This window comes from Stegastes partitus, unplaced genomic scaffold (genome assembly GCF_000690725.1).
Source record: "Stegastes partitus isolate 25-593 unplaced genomic scaffold, Stegastes_partitus-1.0.2 Scaffold868, whole genome shotgun sequence".
Classification (NCBI taxonomy): Eukaryota; Metazoa; Chordata; class Actinopteri; family Pomacentridae; genus Stegastes; species Stegastes partitus.
In genome coordinates, this window is record NW_007578599.1 from 250,891 (window position 1) to 263,894 (window position 13,004).

Here is a 13,004-nt window from a genome sequence, read left to right on the forward strand (position 1 = left end):
AAAAAGGCACAGACAAAATTAGACACAAAGCAACAAAAGGAGATAAAAAGTGAACAAACGGAGAAAACCGTCCCAAAGATGCAGAAAATGACCAAAATTGGGACACAAAATGACAGAAAGAAGACAAAACTGTCCCCAAGAGACAAAAAAATAAACAAACAAGACCGAAAAAATCCATCAAAAACAATAAAACAAAATTACAAAAACGAAACAGAGAGTGACTTCAAGTCGTCAGCAAGTTGCTGCCGATACATTCAGCATGGTGAAACGTGTTTCCACAGCTGATGGGCAGAGTAGAGAGAAAAAGTCTGTAGAGGCTGTAATAATGTACATTTTAATTGTTTCCAGTGTTGGTAACACCTGTAGATAACTAGACTTTGATTTCTGTCATTCTAACTGTGACATTTCTGAGTTCTCTCTCCTCCTTCATGCGTGTTCTGTTTCCATAGAGATGCAGGACTTTATATTACAGATAAACAGTTTATATGAATACATGCACATAGACAAGTATTCATGCTACAGAACCTGCCTGTGCAGCATAAAACCCATCAAACACATGTATGTGGAGGCTTGTTAGTGATCCGACAGCTGACTGAGCAGTGAGGGAGTAAATCCACAGCAGCAGCAGCAGCAGCCCGTCGGTCTGTTCACCAACAGTGTGATGAGGCAGAACTGCTTTAAAATGGAGGTCAGTGTGACACAGGAGGGGGACTGTGTTGTTTTTAGCCTCAGGCCGGACTCACAACGGGACACTATCTCTGCCAGTGTCCCAACAAAAACCAAGCGCCTCCTCAGTGTCAGTTTTACAACAAAAACAGCATTGCCAAGTGAGGCCATTGTGCCTTTTTGTCTTCCTCGTCCATTTTTAATGAATCGGTAGCAAATATAATTTCTCACAACGGTTTTCTGCAGTCGCTTTCACGCCAACAGGTGGGTTTGAAAGCACAAAAAATGAAAAAAGAGCATAAAAAAAAGCAATCAGGATGAGGTTTTAAAAATATTGTGCAATTATCAGAACCAGAACTGCAGGCAATGTTTCCACAGAGACGACAAGAGAGACAGAGAAGGACATAAAACCCAACGGATCAATAAGATAAATGCAAAACAGTGAACAGGGGAGCAAACATGGTGAAACATGTTTCTACAGCTGATTAGCAGAGTAGAGAGAAAAATAGAGTCTGTAGAAGTTGTGAAAATGGGAAGATTTGTATTCAAAACAACTTAAAATTCATCTAAAATGGCATAATCCTGTCCACAATTATTCCAGAAAGACCTAAAAATTGCCTTAAATAGTTGAAAAAGGATTAAATTAAAACAAAATGACTTAAAAAAAAATACTAAAAATGACTCAAAACCTGGTAAAATGTCATAAACGTTGTAGATCAATAAAATAAATTCAGCGTGGTTGGAACACGGTTAACAGAGGAGCAAGCTGTTGAAGATACATTCAGCATGGAGAAGGTATTAGAGAAATGTTCCGTGCTCGTCTAAGATGCATAAAAATGTGAGGATCCGTTGTGTTTTAATATATTTGATGTAAATGCAGGAGCACAAACACCAAAGTGCCGTCAGTGCAGCTCCTCCTGCTTTCTGCTGTCAAGCTGATTTCCCAGCAGACGTGGAAACGGAGCTTCTGAGCAGGACGGGAAGTCGGCCGGCGACAGCTTTAACCTTTAACGTGTCATCTCGGATGGCAGGAACACAGAAGCTGGCAGGCCGGCAGGTCCACCGCTGCTCCCAGGTCGGATTTACTGAGACCCCCGGACCTCCTGGAGGTTTCCATCTGCCCGACCAGAGGGCCTGAGGTCCGGCCTGCAGGAGAACAGGCAGAGAGGCAGCAGAAAGCAAATATCCCCGTATTATGTGCAGTTCCTTCCAGATATTTGCCGTTATTTGAAAGAGAAATGATGTATTTTAAAGTCAAACTAGGAAATCATCTTTAACTGTGATTTTATAGACCTGTTCCTGTTGTGTTAAGAAAATATACTGAAACATCCCAGAAAATAAGAATTAACTAACCTGTTGCCTCTAAGAACAAACATACTGTTTGTACTCTACGCTTTGAGCCACGTCCTTTTAAAAAACAAACAAACAAACAAACAAACAAACAAAACAGTTTACTGGCATTTTACAAAAGCTCAAGAAAAGCAAAAAAATATCATTTTCTTGGTATTTTCCATTATTTGAAAGAAAAATTACGTATTTTAACATTTGGAAAACTGGTAAATCCTCTTTAACTGTGGTTTTACAGACCGGGTCCTGTTGTATTAAGAAAATATACAGGAAGAAAAAAATAAATAAAAATCACATGTTGCCTGTAAGAACAAAGCTGTAAACAAAGTTGACATTAGAAATAGTTTTTTTTTATTAATAGTTATTAATATAATGACACAGTTTTACTGCATATAAATCAACCAAAAATATAATTTTGTAGATATTTGCCGACGTTTGCCAGATTGTATTTAAAACAACATCAGGTGTTTGCTCTTCTTTGAAAGGGAAATTAAATATTTTTACGTTTGAAAAACTGGTAAATCATTTTAACTGTTGTTATTATTTTTAGGTGGGTAAATAATTTTTTAAATATGGTTTCACAGATTCTCTCTGTTTTGCGTAATACGGACAATATCCAGTAAAATCACAGAAAAACTGCATTTAAATCAAGAAAAACACAAAAAAGAATCATTATTTTATAGATGTTTGCAATTATTCAAAAGAAACTCATACATTTTGAAGATTGTTATTAATTTTTTAAAAACTTTTTTTTTTTTCATTTTCATTTTCCCTGTTTGCTTAAATTCCATCTAATATCTTGTAAAACCGCAGATAAAATATATTAATTTACACATTATATCAAACATTAACCTGAACCCTGGTGCTGCAGGAAAAGACGGATGACTCGCTGACAGGATCGTGTTCATCTTCAACCTCTGAAAACCTGATCGGCGATTAATAACGTCGTATAAATAGTTTTTCCAGCCCCACCGCCGTGTCCGTGATCAATCATGTGTTTTGTTCAGTCAGCAGGTTGAAGGATTTAACTGCTGAACACGCTGGAAAACAAGGAGGGAAAAATAAAGCGCAGGTGGTGTTAATGTTGTGCTCTCTCAGGAAAAATAAATGGAGCTCAGACAGACACGGCGAGGTTTTAAAACATGTCGGTGCAGATTCTTAAAGGAATATTCTTAAAGGATATTTGTCAGTTTTAGCAACTAAACAGCAATAAAAACATAAAAATGAGGCTTTATGAGCAGAAATGTCCTTTTTTTTTGCGCCTGCAGAGATGTTCGGTTTAGATTCTGCAGGATCCAGATAGTTTTTAGTGAATCTACAACATCACTTTCAATCTTTGTGTATCTTCATCCTGACATTATTGCATTTCTTTAATTTCTCACTTTTCTAGTCGTTTTTCTTGAAAACAAACATATTCAGTATAGAAAAAACCCTCCTGTTTGGTTAGATTTATTAAAATTATGCTTATATTTGTATATAGACAAAGACATAATCAAGATCGACCCACATATTAATTAACATTTAAAACATTTTGGTTTTTTTCCCAGACATTTTAGATCAGATTTTGTCAGATGCAGACCAACAACATTTGGACTCATTTTTTCTATTATTATTTCTAGTCAACCAGCTTTTATAAAGACAAACAGAAGACTATAAAACCTCACTGTGACTGATGTACGGGGAGAATAATGATCATAAATGAGTTTATTTTTCCTTCCATTTATCTTAGTCTTGTTCTTTGGGTGTGTTTAACCCTGGAGGCTCTTTTCAGTCACTATAAATAATGTTTTGTGACATTTCTGCAGCTTACTAAATCAAAAAACCCCGACTGTACTTATTCAATTATTAAAATCCAAAGCTTGTAACCAGTGTAGCTACAAGAAAGCAACAGTTTAGATTTTCTTTGGTAAACTTTCATATAAAAAGAGATCCGATGCAACATTTATAGGAACAAGTGGCAGGATTTAAGGATTATCTCTAATTAATGGACAGCTCTGCGTTTCGTTCAGTCAGATTTAATGTTGAAAAAGGCTGAAATTCCACCTGTTGCTCTAAACTTTTCTGGTTTCTTCTCCCTGATGAAATGTGGAAGCAGAACTGATCCGCGGTCAGAGAACAAGAAGAGATTTGATTGAAATCAGGGATTTAGAAGATCAGCTTTTCTCAGCCGGAACAATCAAACAGAGTCTAAGTGGATTGAGACGCTCGATTCTAAATCCTCCAACTGAAATGTGAAGAAATCGATTAATTAATTTGAAGATGATGAGAGAAAGAAGGTTGTTCTAGGGGAGAACATGTGAGTGGGACAGTTTGCTCCTTGTTGTTGGTCATTTTTATTGCTTTCAGCTTGTGTGAGGAAGGATTTGAACAATATTCCTCTGTTTTAAAGGTTATTTAGAGGTTGCTTTGGAAAGAAAAACACAAACAAAAACATGTCAAAACTGTAAATAATATCTACATCAAAAAATATATATTTTCATAAATAGTAATTCATTGTTTTATATTGTGTGATGATAACAAAAAAAAAACATTTTACTGAATTTAAATCTGGGAAAAACAACAACATTATTGCATAAATATTTACCATTATTTTTTTATTTGTATAAAAAAAAAAAAAAAAAGGAAATAAGACTGAAAAAAATGGTATATTATTTTAAAAATAATTTTTGAAAAGCTAAAATAGTTTTACATATTTTCCCTGTTTTGTTAAGATAAATTCATTTCAGAAAATTTAATTAAATTAATTTACATGTCGACTGTAAAAACAAAAAGAACGAACAAAAACAGGTTAAAACTACAGATAATGTAGATTATATGAAAAAAAAAATTTTTTGAAAATGATCTCCCATTTTTTTATCTTAAAAAAATAATAAGAAGAAATGAAGCTGTTTCACTGTATCTAAATCAGCTAATATCATTATTTTATAGATATTTGCTGTTATCTGTACAGTTTTTCCAGTTTTTCAATGTTACATGGTTCCACTGTTTTGTTGAAGTAGTTCTTCTGGTTTCCTTGCTTCCACATTTTCACAGTTTTTCTACTGATTGTTTATTTTTTCGTGTATTTTCCAGCTAAACTTCTCTCCACTGAGGCTGGAAGTTTATAAGTAGCGGCTCACACTCGCCTTTGTGCCTCCCTGACTGCAGTTTGCAGGTTAAATTAAGTCCTTTGTGCGACTCGGGGCCTTTTCTCCAGGTTGCCTCGGCCCTGCCCGACTCTCCAAACACTGAAACCACCCGCCCAGCAGCCAGCCAGCCAGCCAGCCAGCCTTTGTCTGCACAGATGATTGTGAGTCATTGTTCTGGCAGCGCGGTGATGTGATGCTGCACAGAGACCTCCACTGTGGCCCGTATACAGCTGAGGCAGATACCGACCGCCGGACGCTCGCAGGAGCTGTGCATGAATACTGGAGTAATTCAGTGAGCGGAGACGAGGCCATTAGCATTTTGAGTGGATTCACAGCAGAACCTGTGAGTAAAGCTGCAGAACCAGAGTCAGTGGGAGGAAAAGGTCACGGCGCCAACAGGTGTCCAACATGAGCAGGAAGCTTTGGTGAAATTAGTGCATCAGAGTCACCACGTGTTGCATCGTTTTAGTGAAATATAAAAGCTTTTTGAGTTTACATGACTGATGTTGGAACATGCATGTGTCTCCTAGTGTAAGAACTTTGTTTTCTTTGAGAATCAGGATTTCTTTTGTTTGCTCAGAAACAACACAAATCAACAGTTGCACACACTAGTTAAATACTCGTTCTCTGTTTTTCTGCAACCTAAATGCACGTATGTTTTATTAAGTGTCCGTGCTTTCAGCGCAAAAACAGTCCGATTCCTCGTTTGTGTTCACATATTTAACCAATAACTAGAAGAAAGCTCAAAAAGTAGAAAACTGTGAAAGCAACTAAAACCTTTTTAAGTGTTATTGATGCATTTGTAACAAACATTTTCTCACCAAATGTACAAGTTAGAATTTAAGAAATTACGACTTACCTTCATGTGCTCCTCTTTGGTTTTTAGTTTGCAGGAAATATCAGAAATCTTTATGCAGAATGAGGCAGGTTCATTCATTTATGTAGAATATTTCACATTTTAAAGCCGTTTATTAGAAGTTGCAAGGAAATCAGCAAAAAAATGTATGTAAAATACTAATTTTATATACAGGCAACAAATTGTGAAAGTAGGGGAAAAAAATTACTATTTAAAAAAAAAAAAAATCAATTCTTTAACTAATAAGTAACCAGTGCACTGACTTCTGAATGAGTTTAATGTATTCATGTGTTTTTTTGTCAGTGATTTGTGCAACAGAAGAGATGTTTAGGTAGAAAACCCCAACATAGAACTGATTATATTTAAATATAGTCATTTCTGATTTGATTCACCTGTTTTTAAAATCTAGTAAAACCATTTAACCAAAAGCTTCAACACTGGAGATCATTTTAGTGTGAATTCATTTAAACTTTTAGATGTTTCCATGTTTGTTTTCATGGTGGACTGATGTCTGAGTCTAATGTAGAAGAGATTTTCCACGTGTGTCCCATAATTAAGTGTCACTTTCAAGTTGATTGATTACGTTTTCTAAGATTAAAAAAGCAAAGTGACATATTTGTGCATAAAACTAAGATTTATGCAGAAGTTAAATGATGTTTCTTTGTCAGTAATAATGTCAAAGAAGGAAAATGGAGCTTTAGTCTTTGTTGATTTTATTTTTCTCAGAGGTTTCCTGAGTCCAAATTAAAACTTGTTGCAGGTCAGTCGCTCATCAACATGCAGACTTTATATGTGACACAACCGACGCTGATCTTGAGTCTTATTTCCTGATAATCTGCTGCCGTGTTGAATCTTCTCCCCCATGAAGCTGACAGATGGTGGAATGCGTGAAAAAAAAAACCCTGAGCTGAGAGTTTGCCAGGAATCTGCAGGTGTGTGGAGCTTTTCTGCATTAACGCTCTGCAGATACGATGGGTTTTATTTGTTCTGAGACTTTGATTCTGAAAACAGATGCTGCTGTTGAATCTTTCTAGCGCCTCCAGCAAAACTCATCTCAGGCCAACATCTCGGAAACAAACTGTAGTGATGGAAAACACAAAAAAAAGGAGCACTTTTTACTGCTAATTTGGCAGGAAACTTAATTACAGCCAGGAGGCAGCGTTTTAGTATCATTTCTTATGAGACAGGTTTACAGGGACACAGGTTTTATAACTTGGACAAATAAAGGCAAACTAAGCAAAGCTGGAACCCTCCAGAGCTCAGAAAGATAACGTGTTTTTGATGGTTTGGTTCACAATTCAGATTTGACATCAACGCTCTGACCTTGTGTCCCCTCGTGAGACCGACTGAGCTCAGCACTGAGAGGATTCACTCCCAAAAATCACATTTATGTTGCACAGAGCGACAAAAATCTGCCCTTTCATCCTCGTCTTTTAATTTCCCCGTTGAAGTTTTAACCCGGCACATGAGACGCTTCACCAGGACCCCTCGGTGTCACATTCATTTGGTTCATTGTAATGTCATTTCCAGCGCGCGGGGTTGTTTTAAAGACCCGTAAAATCTGTGAATGTCAGAAGTAGACAGCAGGAGTCTGGAGCCAATTGTATTAAAAATCAATCAGAGCCTCCCACCTGGACCTCCTCACAATCAGCTCATCCTTCATCTACACTAACTTTATTTAATGAAGCAGAGTTCTACCTTCATACTATGAATATTTCCAGGTCCTTGAAGTCCATAGAGGAGGGTCCACATTTATCACTTCATTGGACTTTTTCCATCATTTCTGAGCCTCAGAACTTCATCATTACAGCAGATAGACACATGACATTTTAGGAGGAAAAACACATCTGAGTTAAATATTTTGGGGGGAGCAAATTTTAGGTTTTTGCATATAACAAAATGAAGAACGCACTTTATATAATTCAGCTTGACACTTGTTTGATGGGGGGAGGGTCAGGGGTTTTAAATAATTTGTTTTAAAGTCAGTTTGGAGCCTGTACAGGTTTATATAATCCTGGTGTATGATAGTTTGAACAGTCAAACTGCAGCAGTTTAATGTCTATCACACAGAGTGATAGAAACAATCATTGGTACCCTGGATCTGTTTCTGTTTTCTGATCATTCACCAGAGAAAACTTCAAAAAGTGCATTCTGGGTAAATTTTCAAGTCTCATATCAGCATGTGTGATGGCGGTTGGTCAGAACAAGTTTTAGACAATGAAAAGATTATTTTACCTACAGAAGATACCAGGATCATCTAATAGACATGAGTCACTCCGTGGAAAAACCATTTTCCAGTACAGTCCTGGTTTAGCTCTCCTGAATGTGTCTACAGGCTGTGATATGTAGAAACAACTTTGGTGTTCATGGTTTCATAGAACAGTTTGCAGCATTCATAGCTTCTTTGACAGTCTTTAGATTCTCCTCTGATAGAGTTCAGTTCTGGTTCTGTCGGCTTGTTTCAGATTGTGAACAACAGCGATAATGTCTAATCTTGGTATCCAACACTTGTCTTTTTTACAGTGCAGGAAATCACAAATTTTACCATGTGCATGAACGTTGAAATGAAAATAGGGAAAAATTATTCAGTTTTGGTGCCAAAATTTACCACAAGTAAACACAAGACTTGAGTCACACAGCTGGTCAAACTCCTTTACTGGATTCAGATATTAACGCTGGTGTCTTGGACTGAACAAAAAACATTTGACTTCCTGAGAATAAGAACAAGTTGATGTTTCTAAAATATTTCAGTGTATTGCTGCCATCTGTGGAAGGTGTGAACTCAGTTGTACAGCCTTGTGAGGAGCTTAAAGGTGGTTTGATACAAATGTTGTCTCAGTAACCGATAGTTTAATTTGCTGTTGCATCTCAGCTGCTGAAGAACTTAGAGCATTTATAATGAGAGGTGAGAAATATGATATGCTGAGTCTCTGCAGTTAAGAAGGATGGAATATACGAGCAAACTAGTCTCTTTATGTTGATTCTTTCTCTGTAGCCGTCAGACTCTCGTGACTTTTCCTCATTTGAGAGATGAAAACATCACGTTCTCAGTAGGGAGCCTGTGGTTCAGGTTGAGAGTCGGCATTAAAAATGTAGCATGAGAGATGTTTCATCATACATGCATGTCTACAGAGCATCCTGTGCATCTGGTCTGAAAGCTCAGAAACTGAAACAGACACAACATTTTGTGTTTGTTCACTCAAACAGAAGAATCTGTTCACTGAGAAGCTGCAGACAGGAGTCAACACCTACTGACACATCACCTTCATTTGTGGTGCTGTTTTGTTGAATCCTATCAGCAGTTTCAAGACTTTGGTCAACGTTTGCTTCCTCAGACAGTTTGTATGATACTAATGTTTGCTGTTTTCTTTGTTTCAGAGGCCAGAGATCCAAAATGGGAGGCAAGCTCAGCAAAAAGAAGAAGGGCTACAACGTAAACGATGACAAGGCCAAAGACAAGGACGCCAAAGCAGAGGGAGCCTCTGCTGAGGAGAGCGAAGCACCGAAAGACAACAAGGATGAGGCTCCGGCTGCCACCGACGCCAAGGAGGTAGCGAACGACACGGCGGCAAAGGATGCGCCGGCGGCCGACGCTGCGCCGGCCAAAGACGAGGAGAAGAACGCAGCTCCGGCCACGAAGGAGGCGGAGAAACCTGCCGCCAACGCTGAGCCGAAAACGGAGGCGCCCAAGAGCTCGGAGCCCGCCAAGGCCGAGGAGAAACCAGCCGCCGCCCCGGCCAAAGAGTCGGCCCCCGCCGCCAAGGAGCCCGAGGCGAAGGCGGCGGCGGCGGCACCTGCCCCTGCAGCCGAGAGCAAAGGTGAGGCCGACGCCAAAAAGACTGAGGCCCCCGCGGCGCCAGCAGCCAAAGCCGAGGCGGCTCCAGCTGCCTCCCCCGAGCCCAAGACCACAGAGGCAGCAGCAGCAGCACCGCCGAAGGAGGCCGCCGCCGCAGCCGCCGCCGCTAGTTCAACACCAGCCGCCGAACCTCCCGCCAAGGAGGCAAACGCCACAGAGGCACCAAGCAAGGATCAAACCGTAGCAGTTCAAGATTAATGGACAGCTTCTTTTCGGAAATGAAGAAATAAAATTACCTAACTCAACAAGGATGAAGATTAAAAAAATGAAATGAAATTTACTAGCCCACCCATATTCTGATGATAACAATAATAATAATAATTGTAATGATGCTGATTTGTTGGATGAGGAGGACTGAAGCAAACACCTGGAGAAGTTTCCCACCGCTGCAGATGATTATTGCTATTATTATTGTTATGTTTTATTCTATTTTTTTCTGCTGTAGTATTTGAACTTTGATACGAGTCTGTGTCGGCCTCTTCATTCCACCTCCATCGTCCTTCACACTCATTCAGAGGTTCAACCCGTTTCCCATCTCAGCCCACAGAAGCTTCACGCGTTCAGCTCTGTGGACGTCCACAGTTTGGGAAATGGTTCAGATGGAAGGAGGGGAGGCTGAGAATCTCTTTACCAGCTGAATCCATCCACTGCAGCTCCCCTCCGCTCATCCTCCTCTTCAGAGTATCGTGTTCTCGGCTTTTGGCCTCCAGTTCTTCGGTGCCGTGGAGTCGTGGTTGTGTTTTATTTCAACTCATCCTCCCTTTAGCTTTTCGATTTTGTTGGGTTTTGTCGCGACCACTTTGCCCTCGTTCACGGGGGAGCTTAAATCCATCGTGAGGAGCGAGAATGTTCAGGCTTTCTAAGACATTTAAAGGTTGACAACGGCCGGCTTTGCAGAAAAAAACACGTTCTTAGATGTGCTAATCAGTTGTAGGAATTTTTCAGATAAACTTCTACATTTTGTACTGAAACCCTTAGGTATATTGTAAGTAAACTAAGTGGTTTTTTAACATTTGTAACACTTATAAAAATCTGCAAAACCTTGCTGAGAAGATCTTTACAATGTTTTCAGAAAGTTCAGTGCAAATCTCTGATCCTCGACAAATTCCAGCAGAGATGACGAGGTTTTTGTTTTAGCAGACATATCTACTGCTGACGCTGGTGAAACGGGCCAAACAGTCGCGTCTTGGAGGTTGTTTGAGGTTCTGAGGTTGGTTTTGATACCAAGAAGGCGACATTGGTCAGATAGCGAACACTTAGTTGTGTCTTTGTGAAGAAAATAGACTAAACTGACACTCAAACATCCCGCGATTGACTTTATTTTTGGGTTGCTGGAAGGGAAACTTGAATCATACAAGTAAAAGCAAACAGAGACTGGAAGTAAAAGTGCAACTTTCTGGTTAATTACTGGCAGCAAAATCTGCTAAACTAAGAGGAAATGTGCGTTGATGTCGTGGATTTCTGTGGTTACATGGAGGAATCATACCGCAAAAACAGAAAAGCGTCGAAAAATGTGACTAAACAAAGTAAATGAAACACTTTCCAGCCAAGAAATCCATTTAAAATCTGTATTTACAACGTGACTAGAAGAAGAAGAACTGTAAACGCCACCAGTGTAGAATGTAAACAGGTGAAAAGGCCTCAGATGAGATCATTTGCTGTTTTCTCTGCGTCGGCTTTTACTGCATTTTAAATCAACCTCATACATTTGAAGAGCATTAGGGGGGATTTCAGCCAACCAGCTCAATGCACTATGGTTTCTATGGCAACCGTAGGCCACGCAATCGTTACGGGATGGAAAAGCCTTGCACGTGGAAGGGAGCCTCTGATTTGGTCATTTTCATGCATTTTCCTTTTCCTTTTTTTCAGAAATATACATCATGCATATATGTGTGCGTGTGCGCAGCAGTGGAAGGAAAAAGTTCTGATACATCTTTGATTAAGTAGCAATAGCTTAAATGTTTTTAAAGAGAAAAGCTGTAAAAAGTTTAACATCCAGAGTTAAAGCAGGACCTATGTGAGCTGGAAAAGACATTGAAAGAAAGAAGGAAGGAAAATGTAGGAAGTTAGAAGGACTAGACATTAAAATCGTACCTCATCGTGACTAGAAAATCTGAATTTGCAAACTAATTTGTCAAATAAACTCAAATGTGTTCCATGATACCAGCAACCTAAAGCTGCACAGTGATCATTCGAATGAACCGTCTTCCTTCCACCTGCGCATGTCTGCAGGTATATGCATGTATATATTCGGTCATCTCAGCCATCCATCTGCCAGATTTTCAGTTCCGTCCATGGGACACACAGCGTTTTCCTCCCAGCACTTGTCAAACCGTAGCAGAAACAAACAGTCGAGGAGCGTCGTGTGTCGCCTGGTTTTGGTTTTTTCTTCCTCTCTTGACTCAGTAACTTGCATGTCCGTGGTTGGGTGAACCTGTAGTCCTGTCTTTTTGGTCAAGTGGAAACAAAAAAAAAAAAGTAAAAATAAAAAATAATAATGATTTCTCAGTCTGCATCCATGGCAACTACAGTCGATATTTTCATCCCATGTCTCGCCGCCGCTACTTCCACACCACACGTTTCATTTCAGACAAACAAAAAGATGATATGGAAAATTGATGCATTCAAAATTATATGTACTTGTATAAATGGTGCAACAGTAATAAAAATGTAAGAAATTGACTTAAACTTGAGGATCTTGTGCAAGTCAACTTATTTTATCCACAACACCGCCGCTGCCTGAAACGCATCAGGGTTTGTATCAGGTACAAATGACACACTGTGGCTGTTTTAAGGCATTTTTTATTTTGTTAGACTCACTATTTTTCATTTATTTACCAGAATTACACCTTAGCATTGTGGAAAGAAACTTTAAAACAACATTTAGACCATCATGTAGGTACATAAAATATATTTGATGTGAAGTACAGTCAGTGACCCAATTTTCACAATTTTGCCTCCAAAAAGTTATATCTGGGCTCAACAACAACAAAAACAGAATCTTTTTAATTTGAAATAACTTCCAATGAAATTATGTTCAACCAACAAACCTCATTGAGTTACAGGGAATTAGTTTCTCATCTACAGTCAAAGGTATTGGTATTAAAAAGGCACTTAATGATTAGTAGCATAAAGATTATTTATTTATTAG

General features: G+C 38.9%; 1 protein-coding gene across 2 annotated transcripts in view; it reads left to right on the forward strand.

Annotated features, from left to right (window-relative positions):
* basp1 (brain abundant, membrane attached signal protein 1) overlaps nt 1-12,546 on the forward strand; it is a 63,850-nt gene extending 51,304 nt beyond the window's left edge. The window contains exons 1-2 of one of the 2 annotated variants that reach the window (XM_008293277.1): nt 5,399-5,484; nt 9,376-12,546. In XM_008293277.1, the coding sequence (XP_008291499.1) occupies nt 9,392-10,051 (660 nt within the window). In that variant the 5' untranslated portion in view covers nt 5,399-5,484; nt 9,376-9,391 and the 3' untranslated portion in view covers nt 10,052-12,546. Of the gene's footprint in view, nt 1-5,398; nt 5,485-9,375 lie in introns of those variants that run through there. The other variant, XM_008293276.1, reaches the window with a different exon arrangement.
* The last annotated feature ends 458 nt before the right edge of the window (nt 12,547-13,004 follow it).